We start from the raw sequence: 17305 nt of genomic DNA on the forward strand, positions 1-17305 counted from the left end.
TTTTCTGTCAACAGTGTACAGACAAATAGAAGGTGATCTCAAAGCTATTTTCTTTACATGGACTTTACATGGTCACACAGCTTACAGGGAATAATGTAGTGATACTAAAAAGCTAGACCCACATTGATTCTCAAGATGACTAGAGTTGTATCTGCTTGCCCATTTCCCATATTTAGCTTCCTTATGAAAGGAGCTTCATTCCAAAGAAAAAAAGAAAACAAAAAGGCAATTTCAAAGTACATAGCAGTGAACTACATATTTAATTCACTCTAAAAAAATTTTTTTTTTTAAATTTGAGAGAGAGAGAGACAGAGACAGAAAATGTGTGAATGCAGAAGCAGGGGAGGGGGAGGCAGAGGGAGAGAGAGAATCTCAAGCAAGTTCCATGCTCAGAGTGGAGCCCGGTGCAGGGCTCGATCCCACAACCCTGGGATCACAACCTGAGCGGAAATCAAGAGTTGGATGTTCAATTGACTGAGCCACCCAGGTGGCCCACTTCATTCTAAACACTCAGAAGTGGCTTCCTCTCAGTGTACTTTCCAATCTGCTTTACTTTTATTAAGGTTTATTTATTTATTTTGAGAGAGAGAGAGTGTGTGTGTGTGTTTGTGCAGGAGGGGAAGAGAGAGGGAGAGAGAATCCCAAGCAGGCTCCACAGTCAGCACAGAGCCCACTGTGGGGCTCAATCTCATGAATCATGAGATCATGACCTGAGCCGAAATTGAGTGAGATGCTTAACCAACTGAGCTACCCAGGAGCCCCCTGTTTCACTTATTAAAAGGATATTTAGACAAGCAAAAAGATATTTAGACAAGTACGGTCTAGTTGAATAACCTGTACCATTTTTTTATGCCAAAAATTTTACCCTAAATAAAAATGATTCTCAAAAGAAATCCTTATCCTGTTCCAAAGAGAATAAGGAAACATGACCCTTGCCCCTAAAACCAAACAAAACACAGGAGGGGGTAAACAGATTAGAATCACCTGGTGTTTTCAAACCATTCATATTCTGTAGATTCTGATAAGACTCCTAAAGAAGCTACAAGCTCATCTCCACCCAACCATGAAGACGCCATGTCATAGGGAACCAATGTTGATCATATGTCATATCTCTCAAGTGTACAGAGAAAGAAAAGCCTGAGAACCATAAAGTTAAAAGAAAGGATATCTTTAAAATGTCATTAATCTACCACATATCTGTGGCTATCAAAGCTGAAATACAGTATCAGAAGATGTCATTGTAAATGACCACAACCCAAAAGAAACCAAAACAGAAAAACAAAATAATGAGGTAACAATTTCACTTTGGGTTATCTATAATAGTAGCATTAATTAGGGATGGATGGCCAAGTGATGATGATGATGATGACTTTTGATTACTGCTAACCAAGAGTAATGAAAAGACAAAATTATGAGAGTGATTCTTTGAGCTTATAGATCAGTCACTAAAGAAGGGACAAAATGATCTTCTGTTGGCAGCAGAGGGCTCATAACCTAAGTAAATGAAAGCAATAACCCCCCGAGTGACTGTACCATCAATGCAGCAATCTAGAGTACACATTAATTTGAGTAAGTCAAACTCTTCACTTACCATTTGTTAGTCTATCAAATAGAAAGATATCAAAATTCCAATTTCCAACTTTTTCCAGCATACACTGAAATGAAAACCAAACATTCCTACTGTAATTTAAGTTCAATAAGAGTCTGTCTTTTACAGATAGTCCATAGGGAAGTTAGTGAAAATGGAAAGTGATTTACTTTAAGAAATGCAAAGTATCATTCTCCTTTTAATCATGACCTTTCCAACTGGCTCCAAAAAAGTGTCCAAAGGGTAATCTCCATTTGGAAAACCAAATAGTTTGTATTCCAATTAATGAATGTACAAGTAAGGTTATTGTTTCTTTCAATTCATTCCTACACTCACATGAACTTTTCAAGAATTCTAACATAATTTAACACCATGAACCATATATGGTTCATACATGGCATGGTCTAGAAATTAGATTTTAAAAATAAGTTATAATAGTTGAGTACTTACTATATTCCAGGTACTGTTAAAAGTGTTTTGCTTACTCTTACTATTCATACCAAGACTATGAAGTAGGAGTTGTCTTTAACCCTCCTTTATATATGGGGAAACAGGCTAAAAGTAACTAACTTGCTCAGCTAGAAAGTAATAGAGCTGGGATATTAATTAACTCAGGTGGTCTGATTCTGGAACCTAGGCACTTGAATCTATACTACACTATGCTTAAGTTATTTGTTATTCCTTTTCTTAAAAAAAAAAAAAAAACACTCCCAACTTACAGGTATTTATTTATATTCTTTAAATATCATTATACAATAATTAATAGCCTTTATTACATTTAAGTTGATGTGTATTTCAGTTGAGCAAATAAATCTCACAACAACCAAACCAAATTCATATTTTTACACTATATATTTGTAACCTGAAATTTTTGTGGAAAGTTCACTGTTGTACACATCTATCAATAAATTGACATAAGAAATACTCTTACTAATAGTGATTATTTGATAATACTAACAACCACTCATACACAGATCAATATTCTCATTTTGTTTATTTTTAATTTCTTTAATGTTTACTTTTGAGAGAGAGCATGTGTGTAAGCGGGAGAGGGGCAGAGAGAGAGAGGGACACAGAATCTGAAGCAGGATCCAGGCTCTGAGCTGTCAGCACTGAGCCCGACGGGAGGCTCAAACCCAGGAACTATGAGATCATGACCTGAGCCAAAGTCAGACGTTTAACCGACTGAGCTACCCAGGTGCCCCGATATTTTCATGTTAAAAAGCAGAACCTGTAAACTTTACAATTTAAAGAAAGCATGAACACTTTTTTATAGATTTCTTTCACAAACAGGGAAACAATTTTTTTGCACTTTAATGTAATTGTAAAGAAGGTACCTTAGCCCTATGTACACACACTTACAAAATCTGGCCTGTAAATATTAGGTAAAAAATAATTTTAAAAATGTCAGAAACATAAGATCATTAAAAACTCTCATTTGGTCAAAAACAAGCTCATCTGAGCTCCACCTTCATTAAGACATTTCTTTTAAACTATATAAATAATGCTCACAATCACTGGGTTTAATTAGAAAATGTATAAACCCTCAAAATAGCTCAGTGATGCAAGAGACTATAAAAAATCATTTGACTGTAAGTCATGAGACCTAACATCCTATGCTGGGTTTACCTCTAAACAGTGGGTGAGCTCAAACAGTCCCTGATGCTCTTTAGGTCATAGATTCTTTATGTATAGCATATAGACATTAGATCAGAATAGCCATAATATTCTTCCCAGAGTTAAAATTCAGTGTGATCTTATAGTTTAATGTTTACTGATCTACTTGTTACTTACTGTTACAATAAACAAAAACATTTTCATTCTTTTAGTTACTTCAGTGATTTCCCTTGCTCTGTAACACCTAATTATAAAATGAACACCCACTCTAAAGGAAAAACTGAATAATGGGCTTAACTAATTTTTGCATTAAAAAAAAGGTTCTAATAAGTCAATCCCATATGGGAAAAAAAGGGTTTCATGAAACTTATCAAAAATTAATGTTTTCTTGAAAAAGTTATACACACCTTGGCTTGTCCATTATAATCATCATCTAAAATGTTTAGAGAATTTGAAACAGTAGTACCGCGAAAAAAGCGAGAAGATCTAAGATACCGCTGGAAACTTAGTAACCTCCTGATATTTCTTGCAGACACAGAAACTTCAATTTCAGATTGAGCTGAAATAAAAGAAGTAAAAGGTGAGTATAGCAAGTCGAAACTGTGCACACACAATCTTTGTTATACTCCTTTCTAGTCACATACAAACCCTTTTTAAAAAAACGAATCATTATACCACATTTCTAGGAGAGAAAGAAGTACTTCATTTGTATTTTCAACTAAAGAACTAAAAATGAAGGGGCAAACGGTCAATTTTGACAGGATTTGGAAAGCTAATGAGGAATGTGGCTGGATTAATAGTCAGGTTTTTTGTTTTGTTTTTAACTCTGAAGAATAATCACCTCTCATTCTATTGCTCGAATATACTCGATAGACATTATGGAGAAGAAAGACAAAAATCTAGTTTCAAACTACCCTTCATACTGAGAATCCAGGTCCCCAGTTACATATGAGAATTTAACAATTACACAACTACAACGTCTCAAATCCTAAGGAGATATCATTTCAAATATTAAGATAATTTTATTTAGAGGAAAAGGAGAAGGACTGGAAAATTAAGTAACATAATCTATTAAGAATTCTAAAGAATAGGGACAAAAATCCTGTAAGATGAAAAATTCTAAGGAAGAGCAAGTTTAACACAACCATTTTTTTCCTCTAGTGTTAGAACAAACCAGTTTCCTTAAGTACCAGACGAAGTAACAGACTTGGGTTAAAAGCCATCTTCTAGGGAACACATGTTATCTTTAAACTCTAGAATCAAACTAAATTCAATGAAATGCTTTATAATATATAAAACACATGAAAAAGGAGACTAAGGATCAACAATTATCATCTCTCATCTTCTGTTAACTTAAACCCACCAGGAAGAATGGCAGGTGATCAAACATACTCTTCCTTATGCATCCAGTCACTAACTCCTCTATTAACCTGTATTACCCTGTGTTTTCATATCTATAGAATAATGGCAATTAATATGCAGTTCAAAGGGTGCTGGATTGAGTGAGATAAGGTATCCATGAGCTGGATATATTAAGTAACTGGTTGCAATGTAGATGATGATAAAACTGATGTGATGCCACTGCTTGGAGGTATGCTTCCAGGTAGTTATCCTAAATTCCCAATCCATTCATGTTGCTTTATTATTATTTTTTTTAATTTTTGAGGGGGAGCACGAGCAGGGGAGGGGCAGAGAGACAGGGAGACACAGAATCCAGAGCAGACTCCAGGCTCCAAGCTGTCAGCACAGAGCCTGACATAGGGCCCGAACTCACTGATGGTGAGATCATGACCTGCGCCGAAGTCGGACGCCCAACTGACTGAGCCACCCAGGCGCCCCTCATGTTGCTTTAAATAAAAGTACTCATTGGCTCCACATCATCTTAAAATGAATTCATGTCCTTAGTCTGAAGAAAAGGCTTCACGTTACAGGTTCTGGCTCGTTCCAGATGTGACTCAGATGTCATTTTCCCTGGAGGCACATCTGAACGACTGCACACACACTCCCCACGTAGAAGTGGGAGGTGTCTCCTCTGGGTTCTCAAAGCTCCCTGTGCAGACCTCTATCAGACTACTTCTGATATTGGATTATAACCACTTATTTACCTGTCTCCTTTGACAAATGGTGACCTCCAATGTAGCCAAGAACTACTTTTTTTTTTTCATCTCTTTATTCCAAATGCTAATAATAGCACCAGCTAGGTATATGTAAAATATAATGAATAAATGCATCCTCGTTTTGAAATAGCTGATGAGTTTTCAGGCTCCCATATACTCACATAAGCCAGAAATAAAGTAATATACACTGTTATGTACATTTTTCATAATGTACTCATTTTTCATTCCAGTGAATCTAAAATAGAAAGTTTTTAGAGCAACTGTGGAGTTAAATTTCTGATCTTTATCAATGTAACTTACATTAAAAGGAGTACAACAAAAATGATAAAACTACTAATCAAGTGATTATGTCTGAACTAGAATTTGCATGTTTGAGGACATGAGGGTACACTAAGTGTTCTGTGAAAACAATGTTCCAAAGTGCTTTGCAAAAAGTACCTCATTTAGTCCGCAACAATGTCAAAAGATAAATATTATCATTCATTTTTACACATGAGAACACTGAGTCTACAAGAGATTAAGTAACCTGTCCAAGGTTACACAGCCAACATAGGACAAGTGGATTTTAAAACACAGAACTGTCTGTTTACAAAGCCTGTGTCCACACTATTACGCATAGGTTTTTATTATATCTCTATTGTTTAATTATTAAGTGTAAGATTCTGTATGACATTATTCAAAATTGTCTTTACGTAGACGAACGCATGCAGAAAAAGAAACACAGGCGAAAAAAGCTAAGGTACACGAATTTAAGTCTAATATGATCCTTTTAGTCCTATTCTTAGAAAAGAGTGAATCGGGAAGGGACAGAGTTGAATGGTAGGAACATATGAGGAACAGGTGAGACTAATTAGCGTATACTAGCACCACCATCTCTGTTTTGACAAGGCACCTTACAGTTTTATAAAAGCGCATTCACATAAGCTATCCCATTTAGTGATCACAACAATCCTGTGAAGATGACAAGACTATCGCCCCCATTTTACACACACAACTTTAGAAACCAAAGTAGAAATGCAATACAATTAATGCATTAGAACCAAAGCATTTAGAAAACTTCTAGAAAATGTTGCAGAATGTCTTCTATTCATTATGGAAATGAGTTCAAAGTCATGAGCATGATTTCATGAGCATTCCCTTCAAGTGATCTTAAATCACAAAAGGTAACAGTTTTGTCACTGGCAATTATACTGAATCACTATGTGCGTATCTGTGGGTGCATACATGTATACACTAATAATAGTAGCATCGCTGCTTTCCAATTATATATCCAAACTCATGCACCCTGGAAATAAGTGTGAGAATCTCTTTGGGAGCATAACTGCACAAGGACCAAAAAACAAATTAGCCTCACTTGAGGGGAAAACCCCAATAACTCAGTCCACCATGCTAAATCCTCATATCAACAAGGCAGGATTCACATTACCAATGGTTAAGACATCTGGCAGTCTGGCAGCACCCTCCTTGCCCCTGCCTTACTCCTATTTTCTGAGTAATTTTTGACAAGTCACAACCTCTTAATGTCTCACCTTCCTTAAATGAAAAAAAACAAAAACTAAATGTAATTCGTATCTTCCTATTTCATAGAGTTCTAAAGTTGGTACACGTTATCAAGAGTTCTGTTTTGACCATATTAAGTTGAGAATGAATATTAGACACTAACTCAAGGGGAAATGCTCACTCATAGGAGCCCAATGCATCCAGCAAGACCAATCCCATAAATAACCTACACAAAGGATAAGAAACAGAGTTTCATTTAATGACAGAACCAGCCTTAATAAGTACTGATTATTTTGCAGACAACCTAAGAAAGGACAGAGAACCTGTCCAGATGAAATAGCAAATCAATCACAGAACAGTGTTTTCTGCACCTAGAAGGGCTGGGGAAGATACTTAAGAAGATTACATTCTGGAAAGAATGAAAATCCCATGACACCTTGTAGAGACAGCAGCTAAAACTACCTCAGAGCTTTGCTTAAGACAATACGGGACCAGAATTTGGGGGAAGGAGGAAGAGAATATTCGGTATTTCCATTAGTCTAATTAGTAATATGTAATGCACTTGCACTACAAAAATGAAAAGGAAGGGCGCCTGGGTGGCTCAGTTGGTGAAGCATCCAACTCTTGATTTTGGCTCAGGTCATGATTTCGTGTTCTTGAGTCTGAGCCCCAAATCAGGCTCCACGCTGACAGTGTGGAGCCTGCTTGGGATTCTCTCTCCCTCCCCCCACCTCTCTCTCTGCCCCTGACCCACTCATGCATGTGCATGCTCTCTCTCAAAATAAATAAATAAACATTAAAAAAAAAAAGAACAAACCCGAACCTAACCCCTACCCAGTCATCCATCCAACCACCTCCCAAGCCTTCCCCCAAGATAATTTTTTTCTTAAAGATTCTTGTGTATTTTTCCTGAGTTTTTTGATCAAATGTATGAAATCCTTATATACTATTTTTCTACTCCTTTTACATAAATGGTACCATATATTCCATTGTATGTTCTGCATCTTGCTTTTTATCTTGGTGCTCCCTTCCCTATCAGTACCTAGAGACCTTCCTCATTTTTTTATGAGGCTATCAAGTATTTCATGATATGGATGAACCATAATCTGTTTAACCAGTACTGCCCTGAAGAGCGTTGCTACAACTTTACAATTTACAAAAAATACCTTCATTTTGTAAAATATGCTTATATTTCCACTTCTTGATTTGTCAGCTTAAGACATCATCCTTTAATATTTTGTTATTACACGCAAGGAAATGACTCTATATCCTACTTTCCCTTTCCCAATGTTTGTTAGTTGACGGAGTATATACTTTTTCTTTCATGATAATAATGTATCTCACAAACAATATATCTTTGAATGGTAGTCTTTGTATTTGACAGACAGCTTGACTAAATATAAATTCTTGTCTTTCATTTTCCTTCCTGGAGTGTATTTCAAAGTACTGATTCATTATCTTCTGGCATTGAGGTTTGCAAAGTCTGAGGCAAACCCTTTACTTCCCCCCTTTAGTGACTTGGTCTTTTGCCATGGCCACCCACAGAAACTCTCTTGATCTTAAAGTCCAATGACTTTGCTAAGATATACCCCACTGTGAACCATTCTGGATCATTTTCCCCTGATACATGGTGTGCTCCTTCAATATGTCATTTTAACTCTTCTGTTACTTATGAAGAGTTTTCTTGAATGGTATTGCTAAATATTTATTGTGTTCCACTATTTTAGCTTTATTATTCAGAGACTAAACTGTTATGTTGAAACGACTTTACCTATCATCTGTATCTCACTTCCTCTCCAATTCGTTTTAATCATTTATTTGTTTTGTTTGCTTTCTTATTTTTCCCAACCCTGCTTAGCTTCTGAGATCAGACAAGATTGGGTGCACTCAGGGTGGTGTGACTGCAGATTGCTTTTCTCATTTCTATCCCCTATGCTCATTATCTTGGTTACTGCATATTCTACACCTTTGGTCCTACCAAATGCCTTCATTTCTGTGATATATTTGGACTTTTGCTTCTATTGTTTTTTTCCTAAATATTTATTTATTTTGAGAGAGAGCGAGCAAGCAAGCAGGGGAGGGGCAGAGGGACAGGGAGAAAGAAAATCCCAAGCAGGCTCTGTGCTGTCAGCACAGAGTCCCATGCATGGTTCAATCTCATGAACTGTGAGATCATGACTTGAGCCAAAGAGTCAGATGTTTGACTGAGCCACCCAGGTACCCCTTGTTTCTACTCTTTCTTGATTCTGAATGTACATGTTTCAACCACTTTTTTTTTTATCTTGCCTTATTATCTATTCCCTGAGTTCAATTTGTTCTTTATGGCTATTGCTTCATTTAATCAAAAAAAATTTCAATGGTTATTTATTAACAGAGACAGAGTGCAAGCGGGGCAGGGGCAGAGAGAGGGAGGCAGAATCCGAAGCAGGCTCCAGGCTCTGAGCTGTCAGCACAAAGCCTGGTGTGGGGCTCGAACTCATGAGCTGTGAGATCATGACCTGAGCTGAAGTCGATGCTTATCTGACTGAGCCACCCAGGTGCCCCATTTCATTTAATTTTTTAAGTGAGTGGTACAAAATTCAGTCACACTTTCTTACACCATAAAAATAAACTCAAAATGGATGAAAGACCTAAATGTGAGACAGGAAACCATCAAAATTCTACAGGACAAAACAGACTACAACTTCTTTGACCTCGGCTGCAGCAATTCCTTACTTGACATGTCTCCAAAGGCAAGGGAAATAAAAGCAAAAAAATTAACTATTGGGACCTCATCAAGATAAAAAGCTTCTGCACTGCAAAGGAAACAATCAACAAGACTAAAAGGTAACCAACAGAATGGGAGAAGATATTTGCAAATGACATATCGGATAAAGGGCTGGTATCAAAAATCTGTAAAGAACTGAACAAAGTCAACACCCAAGAAAACAAATAATCCAGTGAAGAAAAGGGCAGAAGACATGAACAGACACTTTCCAAAGAAGATGTCCAGATGGCAAACAGACACATGAAAAGATGCTCAATGACACTCATCATCAGGGAAATACAAATCAAAACCACACTGAGATATACCCTCTCACACCAGTCAGAATGGCTAAAATTAACAACTCAGGAAACAACAAATGCTGGCGAGGATGTGGAAAAATGGGAACCCTCTTGCACTGCTGGTGGGAATGCAAACTTGTGCAGCCACTCTGGAAAATAGCACAGAAGTTCCTCAAAAAATTAAAAATAGAACTACCCTATGACCCAGCAATAGCACTGCTAGGAATTTACCCAAGGGATACAGGAGTGCTGATACATAGGGGCACTTGTACCCCAATGTTTATAGCAGCACTTTCAACAATAGCCAAATTATGGAAAGAACTTAAATGTCCATCACCTGATGAATGAATTAAGAAAATGTGGTGTATAGGGGCGCCTTGGTGGCTCAGTTGGTTAAGCGGCCAACTGTGGCTCAGGTCATGATCTCAGTTCCTGGATTCGAGTCCTGCATCAGGCTCAGTGCTGACAGCTCAAGAGCCTGGAGCCTGCTTCAGATTCTGTGTCTCCCACTCTCTCGGTCTTTCAAAACTGAATAAACATTAAAAAATTATTAATTAAAAAAAAAAGAAAATGTGGTATGTGACACGACACACACACACACACACACACACACACACACTGGAATACTACTCAGTGATGAAAAAGAATGAAATCTTGCCATTTACAACAACGTGGATGGAACTGGAGGATATTATGCTAAACGAAATAAGTCTAGTCAGAGACAGACAGATATCACATGATTTCACTCATATGTGGAATTTGAGACACTTAACAGATGAACATGGGGGAAGGGTAGGAAAAACAAGATAAAAACAGAGAGGGAGGCAAACCAGAAGAGACTCTTAAATACAGAGAACTGAGGGTTGATGGGGGTGGGGAGGTGGGGAAAATGGGTGAAGGGCATTGAGAAGGGCACTTGTTGGGAGGAGCACTGGGTGTTATATGTAAGTGATGAATCACCGGATTCCACTCCTGAAGCCAAGACTACACTGTATGTTAGCTAACCTGAGAATTAAAAAAAAAAATCGGTCACAATTTTCATCAATTTGAAGTAACATTTTTCTGTGAGGTGCTCATTATTCCAAAGTATGAAATTATCATAATTACATACTCTTTTTGCTTCTGGGCTGTTTCTTTTATTTTTCTTACAATTCTGTAATAAACATTCTTATAACTATACCTTTCCACATATCCTAGTTGATTCCCTTGGAATACACCCTCAGAAGTAGAACAAACACATCGGAGCACATTTCAATGGCTTCTAAAACACACTGCCAAACTGGAGAATAAGTTTTCTAAAAGAAAATTAGAGGGGCGCCTGGGTGGCTCAGTCAGTTAAGCATCCTACTGCAGTGCAGGGCATGATCTGGCAGTTTGTGGGTCTGAGTCCCGCGTCGGACTCTGTGCTGACAGCTCAGAGCCTGGAGCCTGCTTCAGATTCTGTGTCTCCCCCTCTCTCTGCCCCTCACCCGCTCATGCTGTCTCTCTCTCTCTCTCTCTCTCAAAAATAAGTAAACATTAAAAGAAAGTGAGAGAGCCTTCCAAAACTGTCCTAGAATAGCTTCCAAAATATGATCTAAGGGATCAGTAACTATAAATCAAGGATAAAGCATGATGAGATCATTTTAAGATGGAAATTTTTAGTTTCCTCAGGTTTGCTTCCCTCCCACTCTTCCCCCTCTACACACATACATACACAGATTCCCTATAACGATTAGAAGGAAAAGTCTTATATTGAAACAAGGAAAGACCACTACAGAGAAAAAAAGAGTATCAAGTTGAATAAGTAGATATCATTTAGGAATATATAAAAAAGAATACATGGGGAACTGGAAACAGGAATGAGTGACTGAGAATTTGACTAGTACCCTCATTCAGACTGTTACTGAAAAACTCACCCTCTAAGCATATTATGTAAAATCTGACCCTACTACCAATACTGTCATGGGCTCTCTCTGTAACATAAGGTGTGCCATTATTTATTTCAAAGCATAATACACAGTAGATTAAAATTGTCTTTATTAAAGCCCAGCTTCCACCAGGCCACGACTATTTATTGTAAGTCCCAGGGTTGTTCTAGTTTACATGGTTACCTACATTCCAAACCAGCTTAGAAAGCCAACAGGGCTCAGCGAATTAATCAAGTTACTGTTAAAGAGCCGTTAGCTCTGTTGGTTCTCTTCTAAAATATAACATTACCTCACTATGTGACCATGAACAAACTAATCAACTTCCAAAAAATTAAATGAGTGTTGTTACTTGATGATCATGGGAATTACTTCCAGCCATCCATTCTTAGATTCTCTGAGGCAAAAAAATGAAATATGGGATAGCAGGCAAATTTAGAAACAATGTTTTCCCCTAATATTAGAAAGGAGAAAGGAGATACAGGCAATAGGTTAAGGAAACAAAAGGGCCGGAGAATCACACGTGTTCAGCAGTATTACTCCTGACAGTCCCAGACTCACTTCTCTATCATTCAAGTAGCATGGCAAAAGATGTCACTGACAGTTGTTATACAAAAGAGGTTTTTAACAGGAAAGGCTTTGGATCTTGAGACTTGACGGCTACTTGCTTTAATGGTCCACAAGAGGGAGCCTTGTAGTCACTATATCTGCCACTTAAAATCCTAAAAATCACTTAGATGCATATAATCATGAATTACCCTTGGAGACTATTTAAACAATGTTTTTTAAATTCAGTTTTAACTGTAGTCTAGGGCAATGTCATGTGGAATGGTAAAGGAATAAAAAAACCTGAAGGCATTCTATATTCTAACCTCTCCTTTAATTTTCCTAAACACACACACACACACACACACACACACACACACACACCCCAGAAGCCATATCTGAAAGGTTATTGTTAAAATACTGAATAATTACTTATCTATGTCTATGGGACAAATTTTCTTGTAAGAACATCTACACTTGGCATGTGTGGATAAATGAGGAAGAAAATAGCTACGTGCATAAAGCAATGGCCTTTAGTAGAGCAGTGCATGCTGATATGCAGAGGCAGTACAGCAGAGTAGATAAATACATGAGCTTTGGAGTTACACACCTGAGTCTAAATCCCAGTTCTGCCACTTCTACTAGTTTCGTGACATTAGGAAAGTTATTTAAGGTCTTTACCATTTCCTCACTGTAAAATAGTCATCATAGGACTGTTGTAAAAATTAAATAATACATGCAATATGTCTTTTTTGGGAAAGAATAAACAATTAACACTTAATAGCTATAGTTATCATAGGTATCAAATTTGTTTTTAGTTAAGGTATAATTGACCTATAACACTGTATTAGCTTCAAGTTCAAATATTTTTAATTTTTTTAGTGTCTATTTATTGAGAGAGAGAGACAGAGCATGAGCATGGGAGGGGCAGAGAGAGGAGACACAGAATCCGAAGCAGGCTCTAGGCTCTACGTTGTCAGCACAGAGCCCGACACGGGGCTTGAACTCACAAACCATGAGATCATGACCTGAGCTGAAGTTGGACGCTTAACTGACTGAGCCACCCAGGCGTCCCTCACGTTCAAATATTTTTAAACACATGACCTCACATTACTTATTTTAACAAAACCAAATTTATTCTTCATGATAGCATACTTCATCCTGAAGACCACAGCATACTTTTATGTAGTATAGAAATAAATGCACATATTTAAAAGATTTCAAAATATGCATATTTTGCATGTAAAATGTTATTATTTTAAAATGAATATATAAACAGTCCAAGCTTTAATGCAAATCAAAGAAATAAACGAGCTACTCATAATCTAAAACCAGATCAATGTTAATATGAGAATAAACTGTACAATCAATATTCTTTCCCTTAAGCAATTCTTATAAGCTTAGTTTATGGAATTCAATGTTCACTTTGACAGGATAAAATAATTGGTATAAAAGTCTTTTAAAAGATTATAAGATTATTGTTATTATTGTTATGGATTAGGCATTTCCCCCCTTCAGACACGGGATATATGGTATGTTGGATCCCTCTTATGTTCAAACTCAGGACTTGAAGATAGCTCCTTATTCATTACATTTTTAATTACCTTATTAGTGAACTGAGAAAGACAGACAAAAAAAAAAAAAAAAAAAAAAAAAAAAAGGAAAGAACAAAGACTTAAGTGTAACAGGTAAAATAAAGCCTAAAGTTGAATCTCCTATTCCCCCAGTTCTCCTAGGTACAATTAGACCATTAAAATGTATTAAGATTAATGTCCATTCCATATCAGCTCCCTAATTTATGCTTTGAAGTTAGAGAAGATATCTAGGGGACAGAATGTTCTATCAACTTGGGACAAAGAAACAAAAATCAGTGGTTTTTAAATGTAGGCAGGTGGTACAGGGGATTGGAAGTAGGAACATTCATGATGAAAAAGACAGAGAAAAAAGACATAAGATTCTTGTTTTTTGTGCTATCTCTGTGAACTAACATAGACATGTTTGTTTACGTTACATATTACAGATGCGATTTCAAGACAGATGAATGATTGGGAACAAACTAAAATTTAACAGAAACCTCAGCAAAAGATGACCTCAGTCTACAACACCACAGCTGTAAGTAGAGGCTGGCTTGCCTTCATTTGGAATGAGACTAAATTACAAGTGATGAATAGCTGTGTTAGCAGATCAAACAAATAATGGCTGAAGAAAATATGCTTGTAAATAGTAAAGTACTGGCCAGTACTATTGTACTATTTACAGTACAATAGGAAAGATAATGAGAAAAATTCTGTAACAAAGACAAAGTCATGGCTGAGGGAAACTCCAAGCAACAACTTTTACACTTAAAGGGAAGAAGCAGAAAAAGCTACCAAATATAACAGGATCTACCTTTGTATGGGAGTTATTACACATTAAAGACTGAGATCATCTAAGACAATAAAACTAGTGAGACCCAAGCTTTTAAACTCAAAACACATACAAACAGATGTTCTTTCTGATCATATAACTCAGTATAAAACAGGTACTGAGGTCTAACACAGCCCTGTTAGGAAGACAGGGAACAATCCCAAATCAAACACACATGAGGATCTCAGAAAAAGTTTAAGGAGTTTTATATCTTTTCATAGAAAGTCATTACAATAAAGACAACATGAGACATTTGATTCAACAGAAAGTCAGCAACCAGCCTGAATCTGGTTAATAGTTCGTTATCATACTTACAGAGCTAGAAGTAGGACCCTATAAAATCTAACTGGTAGGGGCGCCTGGGTGGCTCAGTCGGTTAAGCGGCTGACTTGGGCTCAGGTCATGATCTCACAGCCCGTGAGTTCGAGCCCCGCGTCAGGCTCTGTGCTGACCGCTCAGAGCCTGGAGCCTGTTTCGGATTCTGTGTCTCCCTCTCTCTCTGACCCTCCCCCGTTCATGCTCGCTCTCTCTCTGTCTCAAAAATAAATAAACGTTAAAAAAAAATTAAAAAAAATAAAATAAAATCTAACTGGTAGAAGATACAGTTTTAGTCAATTTGATGCAACAAAATTATATTCACCCTCTACTATTAGCCAGAAGCTGCCAGAGGCCAGGAACAAAAAAACGAATTATGACTAAAAGCCTGTAAATTTAAAAGCTTTTAGACTACAATATAAATATCCTGACAAGTTCCCTTGCTGCCCTATTATGGGGTGGAGTAAAGTGCTAAAATGAATAAAAAGCTCAAGATAATGGGTAAAACACATTTACATGGACTGAAACATTACCATGTGCCAGGAGTAAAAGAAAATGGAAAAAACTGCATTTGCGTAGACATGAAAAAAAAAGCTGTAAAAAAAACCCAACAACCATATTCCTTGTATTACTTCTTGTCTGATATTGGCAGAGAGACCGTGCCTTCCAGTCTGGATGACGTCAGTAAGCTTTGGTGAATTCCATGAAAAGAAGTAACTGTCAAGCTGGCAGCTTCTGTTACTAGTTGATAATCATCCCAGAATCTTTAAAAAGACACACCCGACTTTCTGAGTGCACATGCAGTGTTTTAATAGTTCTTTTACATTTTAAAGATATTAGTATTTATTATATAAGCTAAAAAGGTGTAACTAAAAGAATGACTTATTAAATTGAGGGACATACAATTTTAGGAGGAAACGAGGGACAAATTCTGACAAAATGTCAATACAGAATTCATTTCATCAAGTCCAATAAACTGAAGACTCAAAATATTGTATTTCAAGAGATCAGGTATCGAAAAATATTTGTAGGAATATTTGGGGCTTTTAATCCAGCCTACTGAAAGTAAGCCACCTTACTCACAAGGAGGCAAGTGAAATGAGGAGTCTCCTGGTGATCTTTAGAGCTGAGTGAAAGCAGAAACATGAGAAGCCATTACATCAAGGAATGATGCTCCAGAGCACAGGAGCTGATGTTAGGGACACACAGTTTCAGCAGAAACTACTCTCCTGTCAGCCCCATGTCTCCATCAGCCCCTTGCTCTCTCTAATCAAACAATTCCTCTCTCCCTCCTTCTCACCCCCCTTATCTTTTCCTCCCAATTTGTTAGTGCTATACATTGCTCATTGTCACTAGGTGCCTCAAACATAGAATTTTCACACTATAAAATTGGGAGACCAAACAGGTTCAAATTAGTTGAATGAAGGACATCAAGAATCAGTTTTTAAATGGGAGGACCAGAAATCTGTACCTTAGTAGGAGTAACTCCCAGACAGAACAGGTCTGAAAGTTAGGGATCTTTTAAGAATGGGATGAAAGCTGAAATTTGTCAGTGGGTCTCAAAAAAGTGTTAGCACCAACATTTTCATATGTATGATACATATTACCTTATGTGCTATATAACACAGAAGTTAATAAGAACAAAAACAAAGGCAAAAGATTGCTTCAGAAAAATCTCTTCAGTGAGAGATGATATCTGGGCAAAGTTTTTGATTTCTTGCCCCACAGAACTAAGATAATACCTGATAAATTCACAAAAGAACTTAGCATGAACAGCCCACTAAAAGCATTAGAGACAAAAGAAAAAGGAAAAAAATCTAGTTAAGAACAAGGCTTCTGTATGATACATCCATTTCAGGAAAGATTTAACTTAAAAATGTAGAATTTATTGATTAAAGTAGAATCATTGCAATAAACATGCCAGACTAACTCTGATTACAGGTTAAAACCAGATCTTTGGGAAACACTTCTTGGCAAAGACGACTGGCGACCATCAAAATCCCTCTGTAACATGAGTACAAGTAAGTTTTTAATCATCTTCCCAAAGTTTGAATTCCCACAGTTCTGTAATAAGCAACCATAGAACTGGTCCAATACCAGTTAATTAACATATATATTCTGATTATAAACCCTTCATTTTTAATAAGCTTACATATAATTTAATTACCAACCTTTTTTGTTTGGAGATCATTTCAAAATACAGGTATAAAATACAAAAGGTTGTAAACTAAACTGAAAATAGTACAAGGAATACCCTTTACTCA

The 17305-nt window shown here is 36.9% G+C and overlaps 1 protein-coding gene across 3 annotated transcripts in view; it reads right to left on the reverse strand.

The window, feature by feature from the left end:
* The window catches only part of PDE7A (phosphodiesterase 7A), a 127369-nt gene that overhangs the window by 29675 nt on the left and 80389 nt on the right, over positions 1 to 17305 (reverse strand). For all 3 annotated transcript variants that reach the window (XR_006300468.1, XM_043601160.1, XM_043601161.1), the window contains exons 4-5: positions 3613 to 3764; positions 1592 to 1655 (exon numbers count right to left, since the gene is read on the reverse strand). Coding sequence is in view for 2 of the 3 variants with exons in the window: in XM_043601160.1 (XP_043457095.1) it covers positions 1592 to 1655; positions 3613 to 3764 (216 nt within the window). In the remaining variant the exon portion in view is untranslated. The remainder of the gene's footprint in view (positions 1 to 1591; positions 1656 to 3612; positions 3765 to 17305) is intronic.

This window comes from Prionailurus bengalensis, chromosome F2, assembly GCF_016509475.1.
Source record: "Prionailurus bengalensis isolate Pbe53 chromosome F2, Fcat_Pben_1.1_paternal_pri, whole genome shotgun sequence".
NCBI lineage: Eukaryota > Metazoa > Chordata > Mammalia > Carnivora > Felidae > Prionailurus > Prionailurus bengalensis.